A 17104-nucleotide genomic window follows, 5' to 3' on the forward strand; every position below is an offset into this window, starting at 1 on the left:
CTTTCTGCACCAAACTCCTAGACCAGCTAGTCCTAGAGCTAGCTTTGGAGATTATGAACTAGTATAAATTATGATGTGAGCAGACAGCTCCAGTCTTTATCCCTGTTTCATGCCCAGCCTTGGAACTGGTATTCCACAGGGCAGAGTATCACCTTTCCTATTTGAAGAAGGGAAAAGGGAGTAAAATCCTTTTCACTCTTCAGCTTGGTTGAGAGATCAGGGCCCCAGAACAGACTACCTTTTCTTTAGATTGAACTCTCCTCCCAATTAAGATAAAAGATGAATGGAAATTAAATAAGCCTTGTCTCTCCTATACTTAAATGCTGGGCTGATAGGGGAGAAAGTTAACAATTGCATTTTCAGTCACTTCTTTATTCCAATCCAATCACAAAACTCAGAGGGCAACAGAAGTCTCAGAGGAAAAAAAAAAATCAAACTAAAAATAGTATCCACACCTAAGAAAAGTTTTAATCTTAGCCCAGAATTTGAACATTTTTCACAGAAAAAAAACCCCATGACTCAAGGCTCCATCTTATTCTTTCACTTTCTTGTTTAATATATTCAGACAACAAGTGAGAATAATCATTCTTAGTCATTCTTCTCACAAAAAAATATGGCAGTATTTATTTGCCAGCCTTGGTGCACAACAACAAAATGTCAAATAGCTACTAAATTTTCATTTTAAAATTCTGAGGAAAGAAGTGAAACACAAAATTATCACAGAATTAGGGTTGAAAGTGGTTGCTATCACAACACCAGTGCTTTCTGAAGAGAGGATGAACTTTCCAGCATTCCTTTTTTGTAGTGGAACACCAGTAAGACAATGCTATAAATCCAGACCAAGCAATGTGTAAGGGAGGACAGTAATTACCAGATCTGTTTTGACTTTGTCCAGGTGCCAACGATAGTCTCCGATGGCATTGTGAGTTCTCCTGTGCTCGCCAATTTGTTGCTCAATGGATGCTGCATCAAACCCCCACTTCACTTGCTCCATTTCAACCTAGGAGCAAGAAACAGGATTGGTACTTTCATTTCCAACATTACCGCCTAAAATGGAGCATAAAGGAATTCAACTGAAGGAAACAGACTATGTGGTAGAGAGTAAAACTGAAATAAACAGAAGTTCAGAATAGGGGGTTACAATTTCTCTAAATTGCCATCAATTAAACTGTGTGACAGGCTCCCAAAGCAGAAGAAACAAAATAGGAAAAATATTTCAGTTTTTTATAGTTAGACTAGATGAAACACACTCACTAGTGTACTTTCATCTGGTTTTCTTTGGACCAAACTGTTATTTTATGTTCTACAGTAAAATTACATTCTTATCACTCTGAAAACAAATGACTTTATCAAACAATGCTATTCATGCAATTCATGTGACAATGCCCAGTTAAGTTCTATAGCCCAGTACATCAGATTTCCATTTTAATTTGGTCACGTAAACTTCAAAAACCTCCGTTAAATGGAGAAACACTAAATGAAAAACTACCCCACAGAAGCTAAACCGAAATGATTAGAAAACGTGTTGTTTGTCTTGCATTTTGGCAACATTTATTGTAGGATGCCAAGTGCAAATCTCTAGAAACAGCCTTGAGAACAGTAATACACCTGCTAACTACTAACCCAAAAACTGACTGCAGCTCCTTGTTTCATTTTTTTCAAATATTAAAAGCCACCTAACTCTAAATTCAGCTCCACAAACTCCAAATCCTTTTTTATGCTGCAAAGACACACTAGGGCTCTGTCTGAATGCCCGTCTGTGCACATGCCCAGTAAAGAAATAGGTACCTTAATCTTGGGTTGGGACTGAATTCAGTAATTACTAGCCTGGAGTCTAATCTCTATGAGTCAACAGACGACAATAAAGCCAGAACTCAGGCGTAGGGGTTCAAAGGCAGTGTTGAAAATGATCCAACAAACGAAATCATTTTTCATTCAGCCATTTAAAAGTTACAGGACTTTGACCCTTGTCGTTATATTTAAAGTCTAAAGAGACTGTAGCAACAGTGGCAGTCATGGCTGGCTGCCATATGTGAACAAAGGCTGTCTGGATTTCACTGCACTTTCCCTAGTTCTGCACTGGAAATTTGACCAACCCTCCCTACCACCTGATTCTCCCATCAGCAAACCATCCAGAAAAAAAACAGAAAAACAGCAAAAAACTGCAGGTGCTCAGAACTTTTTCCCATTTCCACATTACTAGGGGAAACATTATCCTAGTCTCAATGTGAGCAAGTAATGGGACACAGCAAGTCACGACGGAAAGAAGCAGCATGGTGGCAAGTTCAAAATATATTTTCCCAGTGAGGTAAGTGCTTACTGGCCCCACCTCAGCTTTGCTGTAGGGATGAAGGCGAAGAGAGAGAGAGAGAGAGCCTGCGCCTTCTACTTTCACAGGAGGTTTAGTGTGGGAACACAGCTATAAAGCACTTGCTTATGCTCCCTGTGTTTAGCGAGGGGTGTCTGAGCAGGGCATCACATGGCGTGTTTGGGAGGTGCAGCATGTTCACCATCTTTCATCACTGGAAGCGTGCCCAGAGTCTGTCCAACATCACTCCTCAAGCCATGGATGATTAGCCTTCTCTCCCACAGCATGTGCAGAGCAATAACCTCTGCTGTTGCTGCCCAGGCACAATGCTAACACACATTACAACACAAGGAGTGCACCTCCACTTCCCCTTCCCCCTCTAAAACATGCCACACTGAAAGACTAGAATATAACTAGCACTCACTTAAAAATACTGCAGCTCTACAGAGCTCTACCCTCCTCATCTGGTTTGTGTAAGACCCACCTGGCAAATGCTATACCCAGATAATAAGGATGGAATCAGAAAGAAACAAACTAATAAAGAGAGATAAAAATAATGCAATTTCAAATTACAAGGAGTCTGCTAAGTGTGACTTCAGCCACCTTGTTCCATCCTCCCTACCTGTCCCTCAGAAAGGGCTGTCCAACCACAAACTCACAACTTTCACCTCAATAGCACAGAGTATGGGCTCTCAGTGTGTGTTTTCCACTCCACGTTACATTAGCAACAGCTGTGAATTGGCAAATTTGTTCTCAGAATGCAACAAACAGTAGCTTCAGCACTTCTGTGTGCATTTCAGCACTGACTTCTGACAGCCTAGTCCCATGGCAATCAGTTCTACCTCTCTGTGATAAAGACAGAGTAGAGGGGGAGAACAACTGTAAAACACTGGACAGTGGTTAAATCTGTGAAGATGGTCCTGTGTAAAGGGTTAAAATAAGTATGAATCAAAGGAAATCTGTGCAAGGAAGGAAGGAGGGAAATACTGAGCACAATAATCTCTAATGCAAATATGCCAATGCCTTTTGTGATGTTAACACCTGTGTTTCACTTAGCTTTCAAACTGAACTTCCACACCATTTCCTCTGCAAAAGAAGACCGCGATCCATGTTTGGATTTCAGTGGGAATTCACTATATCTACAGTACTACAGCGTAAAAAAAAGGAACTTGGAATAATATGTGAGAATTCACGTGTACTTTTACTTTTCTACTGGCACCCAAAACATTACTACATATGAGGTGATGTTCATGAACAACACCAGGTTTTAGCATTGTCCCTGGGTTTTGCACAGGTTTACCTTCTGCTGCCTCATCCAGCTTAAACATTCACTTGTGACACGTTTCGTGTACTCATCCCAGCCTGAGCCACTCTGAGAGGAGAAGCAGCCACCACCTTTGGAGCTGGCCCTCCTGGCACGGGGAACACTGATGGCTTTGTACAGGGCACGCATTTGCTCCTGGAGCTGAAGCAGCCTGAAAGGCAAAGAACCACTTAGTGCCTGTGAGCAAAACACCCAGAAAACATGCAAACAATGCAATTTATCTCTCCTAATGGACCACCAACTATTCAAAACAAAGTGCTGAAAGCAAAGACCACGGAAAAAATATACTGACTAAGATTTCATGGAGATAACTAAGGCATAAATTTCTATCAGAAATATATTACTGCAAGGCCCTTCTCCATGTTAGCATGACCAAACAGATTTAGTTCCACCTTACTGATTTCTATCACATCCTGCAACAACAGGGATACTTGAAGTACCACAAACTTCTATCAGTCACATTCCCACCCCCAACCCTTCCCTGACAATACCTTTTCTGATACATGTCACAGGGCTGGCCCATCTGCCTCATCTCTCTGATCAGCCCATCCAGGATGTCCATTTGTTCATTTGCCTGTGCAAAACAGTCTTCCAGGTCCCTGTTCCCTCTAAGTGGGACACCATCCCCATATTTCAATTCCTAAAGAAAAAAAAAAGATGGGAGATTAAATTAAATATTCATAATCTAAGCTTCATTTTGGTTTTCTTAAAAGAGATGTTGTGAGGACTGATTTTTTTTCTTAGGAAGCCTGGAAAGTTTCAACTGCCAAATCTCTGACTGCCAGCTTTAACCAGCAGAAGGCCGACTAGCAAGGATCCACAGTCACTGGAAAGTTCTTATTAAAATAAAATATGGAATAAAATTATTAAAATGTAATACCAAACAGAACTTTCCATAAAGAACAATCTTGATGTTTATGTCAGTGGAGCCAAGGCTTCACATGGTGTGCTAATTTCTTAAGACATTATGCTTTTGTGTTTAGAAGATGAGAAGGAAACACTGTCCTAGTAGGAGATGGTGGATATTGCTCCTGATTTTCCACAAGTTTCCCATAGGTTCTAAGACTTCCCCCTCCTGCAAAAACATGAGTGGTACCATCTGCCTGGGTCCAGCTCTATGCCCCATCACATTTGCACCTTATCACCCAAAGTCTAGGCAAATCCATGCACCCTCTCAGTGCAGTTGGACCAGCATAGTCATGGTGTTTCAACCAGGAAGACATGGCTTTTTGACCTCATCCCACACTGACACAGCCATGCTGAACAAAACATAAGGCAGCTGTGACCTGATTTTGCAAATAAAATGTTATGGACCTCATTGTTCTGTCCCTCAGAAAGAAAAGAAATAAACAAAGTAAGCAATGCATGTTGTGGCACCAAGCTGGAACTAAACATATCTTTCTTTCAACTTCACTGGAATAATATTAATCCTGAACAAAAGGCAGTGTTTACTCTGGCATTGATTTTTATATAAACATGCTCACACGTCCTGTATCTCTGAAAAGGAAATGAACTCCTAACCACAGAGTTCATTTCTGAAAGAATTTTCTGTCCACAGAGGGTCCAAAAGTGTGCATTAAATCACATCTACTGCCAGAACTGTGAATGGGTTTCACATCTCAGTGGCCTCAACAGCAGGATGCACTCACCACCCTGCACCTCCTCTGACTTCAGCAGGAACAGAGGACACCCCATGTTTGCCAGGAGTGAATTTAGCATCAGTGAGCAACCCACCCCCAGGCACTCTGGGTTTGTACCAGCGTAGCATACTGCAGAGATTATCTGTATGTATTTGAGCTGAAACAGCCAGGAGGATTTTAGTCTAGTTCCATTTACTTCTTTAGCAATCCTCTGGAAAAATAAAATAAAGGTAATGAAGGTATTTCCACTAAGAGAGTATGAGTAGTCCTAACACTAGTAACAGGTGTTTACACTGACAGTGGTCCTGATCTAAAAGTGAAAAATAAGATGCAGTAGAATCTTTTTGAGGGTGGGTTTGGTTTTTTTTTAAAAATCAAGAAGACCCCTTTTATTAACCAGATACATTTCAATCAGTTTTACTGAATGGAGTACAGAGGGAAGAAGGAGACCTAGGAGGGAGGTATGTTATTTCACTCCCAGTTGCCTCACACAAGAAGCTGAACGGGGAGAAAGGAAATGAAGAAGCAGAGCCTGTGAGTCCAGATAACAACACAGAATATGTATGTAATATTCATAATCACTTTGGGTAAGAAGAACAAGAAGCACTCACAGGCTGCACTATGAGCTCGGCTCGCGTCAGGCAATCCGAACAGTTTTGCAAAAGCTCCTGGATGGTGTTCTGGCGTCTGGACATGGTGCAGGTCCCATTCTGACTGTTGTGGGGGAGAAGAAGAAGATGAAGTAAATACAGAGGAATTGCACATTTTGAAGAAATACAAGAAACACAAATTCAGAACAGCTAAGAGAAGTTACACGGAATAATCCACCTCCTTTAGGTTCACAGAGACACACACACACATTAACTGCACTGTGAAATTTTAATGACAATTCCACAATGGCAGACCCACTTTATAGTTCCGCAGTAGCAGGCATGGACTGACTTTGCCACAGGATAGAGTAGAACATGGAAACTGGCATGCCATAAAAGAGAAAGTTTTTCTTCCAGCACAGGTATTTGTAGCTTTTATAGAGAAAACTTTGGCAGCATTAACAGCGAGAACAAATTATTCACAATCTTCGTTAAAGTCAGTACATTAGAGCATAGTCTTTGTGTGATGTAATTGTTCATGTTATCCCACCAGCCATCAATGTCAGGGCATACAAGGAAAGCAGGATCCTTGGCTACGCAAGCACATGAGCACACAAGTCCACACAAGTGTAAGAAGGGTTCTTTTATCAGCAGAAATGCACAAAGCTAGTGCAGTGTCTTAGGAATTAATTGCAAGATACACAAGCTACTACAAAAATAGATGTAGGGCCTGGAGTCAGAGAACATGCTTTCTTACAAATACATAAAGCATGAGTTTGAAGTCTCCAAGTAAAACTCCAGAACTTCCCAACACTAGTGGGAAAAAAAGCCAAGGCAGGTAACGGGTGTCATTACTGTTGTCTTACACATAATCTACTGCATCCATACTGCCAGAATGTTGCTTTTTCAGTGCTTAGGATTCAGCCACCAAAGTGAGCCACTGTTAGTTGAATGGGGATGAGGTGCTTCAAATGAGGAACCATTCCTTGGTGATGGGATCAGACCTCCCAGGCAAGCCCGGGCGGCTCCTAAAACCAAACACTTGCCAGTGAAACTGAAATAAACCACTAACAGACAGTAAGAACTAAGGTGTTTCCAAGCCTTGCCTAGTTTTCTGACTCCTGCGCTCACAGTAGGTAACCTTTTCCATTACAAATCACTGAAGAGTCAAACATTCCTTACAACACTAATGCCAAAAAGACTACCAGTGTGAACCTGTCCAACTCAGAGCCAAGCAAGCAATCTGGATTCAGTGGAAATCTTTCCACTGATTTGAACAGACTCTGACCATTCTTCACAAAAGGAATTGTGACAATAAAAAAAAACTCAGCAGAACTGTCCTTGACAAAATCACTGGAGGAGTGAGAAACACTCTATATTGTTAAGAGCTCCTCTGCAGCATGTGCAGTTGATGCATCAGCAGCCTGCTGTTCTCGTATCAGCTCATCTGGAACAAATGCAAATGGTTTGAGCAACTTTTCAGCAGCTTCCCCCAATACCAGGGAACAGACCCTCAAAGATGTAGAGACAAGACTGGAGAGTCACTGGGTGACACAAAACAAGCTGTACACATGCAGCCCCCAGCTTGTACTGTGACCCTTTGGCTGCACAAACACTGTGCCCCACTGTGCTATGCACCCCTGTGTGTCTTGGAAACAGCTTAAAGGAAACAATTATGAAAAATAACATATGGGTCTGATTTTGTGCCAGGCTCCATGTCAGCTGCCTTTTCTAAATCATTCCTTCTCCTTAGGCATCGCTGCTGTGTTTAGATATAGAAATATCTGACTGCATCTGAAATTTACCTTTAATTACGCCCACAATTATTCTCATGAATGAAACATAATAAAGAAGAGAAAGGAATCTTCCAAGCAATTTTCTCTTTTTAGAACACTGGAAGAGTATATTTTCTTGAATCACTTTTTCCGTCATGTTCTGGCAGCTACAAATGCTGGAAATCCATTAATGCCAAATGAACTATAGATGGTGACCAGATTTATACTGTCATCAATCCGTCTATCTCCACTGGCTTCAGTGTAACTTTACTGAACTCAAAGACATCACTTCACCATGACAAGGTCTAAACAATAGCTATTATAGTTAACATGGTAAGAAAATGGGAAAAAAAGCCATTCCCAAGTAAATCAAGCTATTAAAACAAATTAAAATATAAAAAAGTAGAAATACAAGCATTTTGTGTTCATCCTAATGCCACATCCATAATTATTGTCCAAATAATTTTAAAAATTAAAAACCTGAAGATAGTTAAATATAGATGCACAAAATTGTTTCAAAAGCAGAAGCAGAGGCCTTGAAACGAGAGGCTTAAGCACATCCTATCTAGGTCTTCAAATAAAGATCTACAAGTTACTTGTTTACAGTTCACAGGGACCTTCACAAAAAGAAAGCAGCACATATTTAAGGCTCTCCAATCCAGTAGATAAAGATATAACCAAAATAATGGCAGAAGTCGGAGCTATACAAATTGAAAACAGAAAAGAGCACACTATTTTATTAATGCTGCTTTTAACATCTTGGATGTTATCTTTGTTGTTAAAAAGCTAACCAGTTTTGCTAGTGAAAATATGGAGATCAATCCTATGATAATGATAAAAAGGCCATGGCCTGTTAGAGGCATTGGCTTTCAAATCTGTCAGAAGACCAAACAGAGCTACATGGGGCTAGTGGGGCACACCCAGAGACAGCAGGTGCCAGCACAGGAGTTGATGTTTGATGGCATAGCTCCACCAAGCCAACAGGAATCAAGGACTTCAAATCTGAAGGGGATTTAGCTGTACAAATATGCTTAAGGGCATAAATCAATCTCTGAACTTAAAATATAAAAATACTTAGCGAGACTATACCTCAACATACATATACCGATGTTGATACATCAGATGGCACTAGCACAATCTCACAGGGACACACCTTCAATACTTTTCACCCATGTGACAGGAAGGTACTTCATTAGCAGTGTCAAAGTCTCTCAGTACAATACACCTCTTAATGAAGCCAACAGGCTGAGCAGATCAAAGCAGAAACTCCAATTCAGAGTAATAAGACAACCAACCCTGAGGCAGCAGGAAATAGACAGCCAAAGTAAAACTGTATCCAACCCAGAAAACACTGGACCAAAGAAACTGAGGCAACCCCTGAACGCGCTGGACAGCATCATAGCATGGAGGCAAGAACAAAGCTGGATTTTTTAAGTAAAACCATGTAACCTACATGCTACATAAAAATACATTTCTGCCTCTCACAAAAATGTAGGATACCAACAATCCTCAGAGAACACAGATTAAGTGGATTACTTTACATGGTATTTTGTCAATGTCTCTGTTGTTTTGTCTGATTTTGTTTACATGAAACTGAACAAGTTTAGAGTAATGTTTGGTCACTATAACACCTACTGCTGCTGTGACAATTTGATTTAACTCTGGCAGTGTCTAAACCTTGAACCTATGAATAGAATCCTGCTGTATCAGACGCTGCAGGCACACCAGGCAGTGAAAATATGGGCAGATTTTTCATCTGTTTTACTGCCCCTCTGTAAATACAGCATGTGTTATCAACCATTCCAGCAGAAATTGAAAGAACTGGAGGCTGGTCTTTCAGCAGGACTCAAAACAAAAGATTGCAGGGTCTCCTACTAATAAATATATACATTTGCAATAACCTGACAATTTGCTGTGCTGCTTTGGTTTTGTAAACCCCACAGAACAGTGCTGAGTGAAACAGCCTGGACTGCCTCAGACCTTAACTATGTCTTTGTCCCTACAACTCATTTTAGATCATGGCACTTATTTGGAAGGAAACTCATGAATTTCAAAAAGATCCTATTAAGCAGAGTTCTTTATTAAAATAATTTTAATAGTCATTAACTATTAAAGGAACAAAGGAAAACAAAAGGGGATAGCGTCTTCATTTTAAAATTATGAAAACAGTTCAAAACACAGATGAATTGATTTTATTTGGGATGTTAAAATGTAGGCCTGTTGCTCTCTACTGTCAGAAGAGCCCTAGGAAAAGCATAGCATCTCCCTGTCGTCATTCCACACAGGAGCCACCCTGTTCAGTGCATGTCAAGGCAGAACACATTGCTCCCTTGCTATGCTCCTGCTCTCCCTGAGAAATGAGAGGACAGCCCAACCCCTGCTGCCACTGGCATTTGGGCAGGATAGCAGCTCAGACAACAGCTCCCTGCTGGAATATACCCCGCCTGAGCTAAACTCAGCCATTACTCTACTGTTGAATCCCAAGTGTCTGAACTAGGATTTGTGTTTAACTCATGAGCAGTACCAGTGAATCTCACAAGACCCTCAGCTCTACTGAAACAAGAAACTATTCCTGCTTTTCCTAAAAGGGGCTGAGAAACATGCTCAAGGCTACATGATGAGTTATGAGAGTTGAGACAGACGTCAGCAGTGCCCACATCCCCTGAGCACAGCTGCCACTGACTTATTCAAGCAGTCAAAAAATTATTCCAAGTGATGTTTTTTGAACAGATCAAATATCTTCTCTAAACACTCAGCTTGCACCTTCACAGGCCCCACATGGCAGCTGATGTCATCACTGCAAGGATGACAGGAAGAACCCGAGGAGCAAGACAGAAAGCCAGCTACCTTCTGCTTTCTCATCTGCCTCCTGCTGCTGCAAGACCTGCACACCCCAGCACAGTCACCTGGACTGTGGGGGCTGCTCTGGTGTCTGCCTTTGCTACTACACATCCAGAGGCTGCTGGGTTATCCAGGGTGCGATCAGTGCCCAGAGAAGCAGGGCAAAGGAGACACAGAGGCACATCCAGCAGTTCTGAGGGGCCTTCCCACAGCTTCACAGCTCCCTATAGCTTTGGAAGCACAAAGAGGTTGCTCTAGTCCTGAAGATACTATTTAAAACAAATCAGAATAATCCACAAAACTTTCAGCCTTTAAAAAATTCAAAGCTTTTAAATTATTTTTATTCATTCAAAAAGTGGAGGAAGCTTTAAAAGAAAGTCTTTTAGCAGATCCAGAGTACTGAGTGATTCCCGTAACTCAACGAGAGCAAAAAAATAGTGCTTCTTTTTCTTCACACTTCCCGCCCCCTCCACCCAAACTTGTTTGAACAAGCAAAAGATTCATAAAGGGATTACCTGGTATGCCCAGGGTAGGCAAGTCAGAAGAAAAACCTGACCTGGAATCTGCATTCCCAGCACAATGCCTGCACATACCACCGGACCAAACCACCACCCATCCGCCACCACCTGCCAGCTGGAAAACGCAATGGCATAAAGGTGGTGAATCATAACATCCATAAGAATATAACCAGGAATTAAAATGCTGTTGTCCAGTTTTCCCCCTCCCACCTCAAAGAAGGCGAATACAAACTGTCAAATCATCAAGAGTTTCGTAACTGGGCTCTCCCCATATGTCTGCTCTAACTAGGACCAGTTTTGGCACACCACGGCCTCACCAAACTAGTCCCATCTGCCAAGCATGCACATAGACTAGGGCATGATGGCTGGAAACCTCAAAAGACCTCTGCATCTGGCACAATCAGGCTCTAAATACCATTACAAATGTGCAAAAACTTGGGAGTCACTAGTGAATTACTGAATTATTAAGACCCCTGAGTCTTAGTGCCTTTGCAGCATGCAGGCTTTCACAAGCGATCGAGCCACACCTGTTCACAGAGAATCCTCGTGCTTTTTCCCACTGGTATGAATCACCAGGAGCAACAGAACCGTTCCCAAAGGCCGTACCTGCCCGATGCAGCAGGCTGCTCGCACGCTGCCTCACCCACCTCCGCCTCGGAGAGAGGGAGGTGCCAAACTCTGGCTCTAGCGTGGACCATGGAAATACACCTCTGCTGGAGAGCAGCCGCTTGAAACGCAGCAAACCCCCTTCTTCTGACAGAGGCTTCCACACCTGCAAAGGCACGGAGCTCCGCACCTCACGCACGTCCCTACGGAACAGTGACCTGGGAAAGCGCAACCTGAGTCTCTTGTCACGGCGTGGCAGCGTCACCATTTCCCTGCCAGCCCGAGCGCGGCGCAGGCTCTGCCGGCAGGGCAGGTATTCCGCAGCGATTCAGACACATTCCTCCCTCGCCGTCTGAGCAGCTCAAAGGGGAAGCTACCACGCCAGCTCTACCACCACTCAGCTTAGCCAGGACTCTACAGATCCTTGCGAGACTGATGGGAAAGGCAAAAGCGTGGCTTTGAGTCTGTTTTCTCCACGTTTACTTTGTTTCTTGGTTCCTCAGAGTAGTGTCAGGGCAGGTGATGTAATTTCTAGCTCCTGTCCTAACTTGAAGAACAGAAGTTACATTAATCCTTAAGTAGAACCGTGTAAATTAATTTATGTTCATGTCACCCAGTGACCGTGAATCCTAGGCTATTTTTTTCCCCTAATCTCAGAAATGACAAATAAAACTGCACAACTTTGCATTTTTTTCTTTTCTCTCATGGTTTATCAGATTTTCTATCTCCATAGCAAAGACATTGATAAATATTTGACTGATGAATTGGCAGTTTAGCAGCGTGTGACTCACTGTCAAGCTGACTATCTGTACTCCGGGCCAAGCTCATCCTGAGTTCCCAAGCCAGAAGAAACCGGGAATGTTGTAAAAGCACCTCGCTGAGCCCTAAGGGTAGGGAGCGTCTCATATTGCTCTATGAGTAATGTAATACTCAGCACAGACTTGTTTGGCAGAATACGCCCCAAAACTTACAAGACTAGACCCTAACTTGAATCCTGCTGCGTTTAAAAATTAGGGTAGAGTGATCTTCACCATGGAAAAAAGAAGCCTCCGTTTTCTGAGTTCAGTAGATGCCACTAAACTTTGGCACTGAGTATGTCAGGCTAAATGCAATCAATAAAACCAATTCCATAGATGACGGCCCTGATCCCAATAGCACAACATGCAGAGGATTTAGTGGATTTTCTGCACACAACACACATGCAAAATCAGGCAAAACTGCTTTTTTCATTAACTGACAACAAACCCCTTGTTTTGAGACACATTTTAACTCAAATCAGCACTGCTTAAAAATAAACCTATGCAACTCAGTAAGGTGGCTAACACACATACTCTGTTGCAAAAAAATATTAAAAGTATTTGGTACAGTCAGATTTTTTCACATAAACCAATATGTAAATGCATAAATATACTTTTTTTTTTTTTTTTTAATCTCAATAATAATTGCCTTTAGTTCCACTTTCATTGCAACCTCCTTGCCAGGCATACCTTCCCAAAAAGGAGATATGAATATTATGTAATAAAAAGCAAATGAAAAAATGTTGACATAAGGTTGTTAACTTTTTGATCAGGTCTGTCCTTTCTACTTTTGCTACACCACCACTGAATGCTACAGAAAGAAGAGCCTAACAAACTACAGACTCGCTTAAAATATGTAACTATATAGCCAAAGAATGCTAAATTAAAGGAAAGCATTTCTCCTCTAGTGAAAGTCAGGAGTGATATGGAGATCACCCTAATGAATCCAAATATAGTTGCACCAGTGTAAAGCGAGGGAAAAGAGAATGGCCATGAAGTAACACACACTGCCATTCATTTTTCATGGCTGTCTCTTGTGAACAGTAAAGGTTTTTGCAATGAAGCATCACTAGCGAAACAAATCCTCACACATGAAACGCAGCAGTGGCATTTTGGAGTCCTAGTGTGTGCACTCCCCAATGGGAAAGTACTGAATTGTTCTTATTATACAGCAATAAATAGATATTCTCATACTACTGTATCGGTAACTAGATGTGGTCTAGCTGTAATTTGTTGTAACTAACTTACCTATGCACACAACAAACCGAAAGTCAAACAAAGAACTAAAACTAAGAACTGGGCAAAGTAATAAACAAAAAATATGTAGAATGCAAGTTTTGTCATTCATTCAGTGGTGCTCTAGCAACTGATCTGACATACCTAAGCAGAGCACACTGTGCTCTCTAAGATAACGCTACTTCTCTACAGTTGATCTCTACTCTCATTGATCTGCTTGATGTAAAAAAGCCTGCCTTTTCTCATCTGCTGTTTATTTACTATGTCTGTTTAATTCTAACCCTTTTGCAATCTAATTATGTACTGTACATAAAATTAGGGCTTAAATTCTAGCACAAAATACATGACAGTGCTTCTGCATCAATTCCTTAGTCAGCAGCATCCATAATTAGACCAATAGGTTTAATACAGCCATTCCATGCACACAAACCAGTCACCACCAGCTGTGCTTTGTATGGGTGCTGTACCATATGCCAACGCTGCTTCCTTCAGTGACTGTAACTGCTGCCTGCATTTTAGTCCTGTGAACTCCCAGACAAGGAGATAAGTGGAGAAGTCTTCATGATTACTGCACTCTGCAGAAAGTCCTTGTCAAGACTTGATGTGCACAGATTGCTGGTACAGCTGCATCCATGAGAACAGACATTCCCCAAGCCAGGATTCACAGCTGGCACCCTGCCTACAAGACCTTGACTGTGCTCACAGCAACAGGACAAGCAGAAATTTAAAAAGGTAACAGGCAAGGAGAGCAAACCGATGTTGCTTGTCCTGTATCTTTGCCCCCTGCCATCAAATGTCAGGGATCGCTCTATAAAAGATCCTGACTTAAACTCCCAAGCCTCGCACAAGCTAGAAACAAACTCAAAAATTAAAAAGAGAACAATTCCCACTACTTAAAATGGTTTTATAGCCCTAGTCATGCAACTGTTGGGGAAGGCAGCGCCTGGGTGCATGGGGTATAAAACAATTCACTTCAGTTCGGCTTGTTTTGCATCACTGAGCAAAGCGGGGGTTTATCAGCAGAGAACTGTTGGGTCAATACAGCCAGCACAGACCCATTTACAGCCCTCAGCGCAAATGGGAGACACAGTTTTTAGTCCTGTTACTCTCTTCAAAGGAGAGTCACCACCAAAAGCGGTTTTCAAAAAGTAAGTTCTTCGCTTGCGTTTAAAAGCCTTTTAGAAGTTAAGACGCCTCAGGGAGGAACAGGAAAAAGAAACTTGCAAGCTTGAGCACCTAGGGAATCCCACCGCGAGCGGGCTCACGGCAGCTGTCCAAAGGCGGCCCCGAGGGAGCGGGGCCGGGGGCCGGCTGGACCCGCACCTACCCGTATCCATCGGAGGCGTAGTCCCCGCCGTAGGTCTTCTGGTAGTAGTAGGTCTTGTGGGTGTGAGTGGTGGTGCCGCCGCCGCCGCCGCCGCCGCCGCCGCCCCCCACGACATGGGAGCTCATCTCGTAGCGCAGGTCGGTGCCCGACTCTGCCCGCGCCATCCGGCCCAGGGTGTTGATGCGCGGGTGGGACCCGCCGTTGATGCTCATGGTAGCGGGGGAGCCGCCCGGGGCGACGCGGGGCGAGGGGCGAAGCGACGGGGACGCTGAGCCGGACCCGACGGCAGGAAAGGCATTCACGGCCGGCAGCGCCCGCCGCGGTGCCGCCGCTCCCTCGCAGTCCGCCGAGGGCCGGGGAAGGGCCGGGAGCCGGGGGTCGGGGCGGCCCGCAGGTGAGGGCAGGGCAGGTGCGCTGTGCGGAGCCGGGCGGGCGGCGAGTGCTGCTGGCGGCGGCGGCGGCAAGAGCGGAGGTCCGGTCCCGTCCCGTCCCCTCCCCGCCGGTAGAGGAAAGGCGAGGCCACACCTTTCCGCGGTGGTTTTAAGCGGCGCTCCTGGGCGTGGAGCCGCGCCTCGCCTGCGTTCTCCGCGCCTCCTCGGCGGCCGCCCCGGGTTCCGCCGCGGCCCCGGCCCCGGCCCCCGCCCCGCCGCGCCCGGCGGCCGCCGCGGTGTCGCTCCCCGGTGGCCGCCTGGGCACCGCACGGTCTTTGTCACCGTCTCACCGGTGTTTCCACCACCTTCCTCTGTGCGTGTGCTGCCCTCAGGAGTCGCCAGCGGAGGTCGGAGTCCACTGGAAACTTCCTCCCGACCGGTACCGTGTTTGCGGGCTGACGCTTGCCCTGGAGCTGCGTCCGAAGCCCCGGGGCGCGGGGCGGCTCATCCGAGGGCTGGGAGCGCTGCGGGGAAGATGGACGGGGCCGGGGTTCCCCCGACGCCAAACACCTTCGTGCCTCTCCGGAAAGAACCTGGCACCTAAACAAGGCAGCGCTGGGTAACCATTCCGTAGAGGATGGGTCCGGTCCGCTGGGAGCTGCCCTCTGCCCTGCACATCACAGGGTGCTGTTACACGTCGAGAAAACGACGTGCGTGTTTCATCAATTCCAAAATACACAGGGTCCCACATTCAGGAGGGCTTTGGGCACTCCAAGCCCAGTGTATTTCTGAAACAGGGCTGAAACTTGTGCCCCAGTGCATGAAATGTTGGACTAGTACCATGTGCTGACTGCATTTGTGCCTGAGAAGGAAGATATTCAGAAACAGGCATTTAAACTTGTCTTTTCTCCTCAGATTTTCTTGATTCCTGCCTTCAGGTGCTCTGAAAGTTGTGGTTAACTTTTAAAAACGAAAACCCAGACCATATCTTAGGAGACAAAGTCATTTTAACACATTCATGTGTGTACAGGGTGTCGGCAAAGGCAGTTCGCTGTAGGATGCCCAGAGGGGCCTTTGTTGTCAGCCAGTGTCCACTGGTTTAGTCTCAAGTGTCAGCCGAGAACCATTGCTTAGCTGCTCTCAGTGGCACTGCCTCAGCTGGTCTGGCCACTTGTCCGTGGTGTTGGAAAACAAAGATGGTCAGATTTTAAGAAGCAGCAGTCACTCATTAATAACTCTGCCAGGCTTTTCTGAAATAATCCTGAGGTGTTCATCCCGATGTGCAGTACGTGGGCCAGACATATCAGCTGCCTGATGCTCTGCAACAACACACCTGCTGGAATTTTTAAACTTGTGTGAGATCACCAGCAGCCCACACCATGCATAAATTCTTGTGCTTGTTTCTGTCTTTTCTGCACTCATCATTATCCTGGTATTTTAAATCCAAGTGATAGGTCATGGGACAGTAAGTAATAACCACATAAACATATCAAAGGACAAGACTTCCTAAACTATTCAAGAGAAAACTGAACGAGTGCAGTTCTCCCCGGTGGCACTGAAACTGCTGGGACTCTGTGGGAGCACCATGGCACAGGTTATGTGAGGACCTGCCCTGCTGCTGGAGCTGATTGGCAAAGTGTGGCATAGTGGAAGCATAAGAGCTCCACCAAGCAAACGTGGGGTTGCTTGGTCCTGAAGGGCATCCTGGTGGCACCGCCTGGAGCTGTAAAGAGCGCTACGAAGAGGCAGAATGCAAGGTGGCTTATTATAT

The 17104-nt window shown here is 44.3% G+C and overlaps 1 protein-coding gene across 3 annotated transcripts in view; it reads right to left on the reverse strand.

Annotated features, from left to right (window-relative positions):
• DSP (desmoplakin) overlaps positions 1-15473 on the reverse strand; it is a 39201-nt gene extending 23728 nt beyond the window's left edge. For 2 of the 3 annotated variants that reach the window (XM_032115966.1, XM_032115974.1), the window contains exons 1-5: positions 14963-15174; positions 5884-5986; positions 4124-4272; positions 3609-3783; positions 872-1000 (exon numbers count right to left, since the gene is read on the reverse strand). In XM_032115966.1, coding sequence (XP_031971857.1) covers positions 872-1000; positions 3609-3783; positions 4124-4272; positions 5884-5986; positions 14963-15174 — 768 coding nt within the window. Of the gene's footprint in view, positions 1-871; positions 1001-3608; positions 3784-4123; positions 4273-5883; positions 5987-14962 lie in introns of all 3 variants that reach the window. The other variant, XM_032115984.1, reaches the window with a different exon arrangement.
• Positions 15474-17104: the final 1631 nt, after the last annotated feature.

The sequence above is a fragment of the Corvus moneduloides genome, chromosome 1 (assembly GCF_009650955.1).
Source record: "Corvus moneduloides isolate bCorMon1 chromosome 1, bCorMon1.pri, whole genome shotgun sequence".
NCBI lineage: Eukaryota > Metazoa > Chordata > Aves > Passeriformes > Corvidae > Corvus > Corvus moneduloides.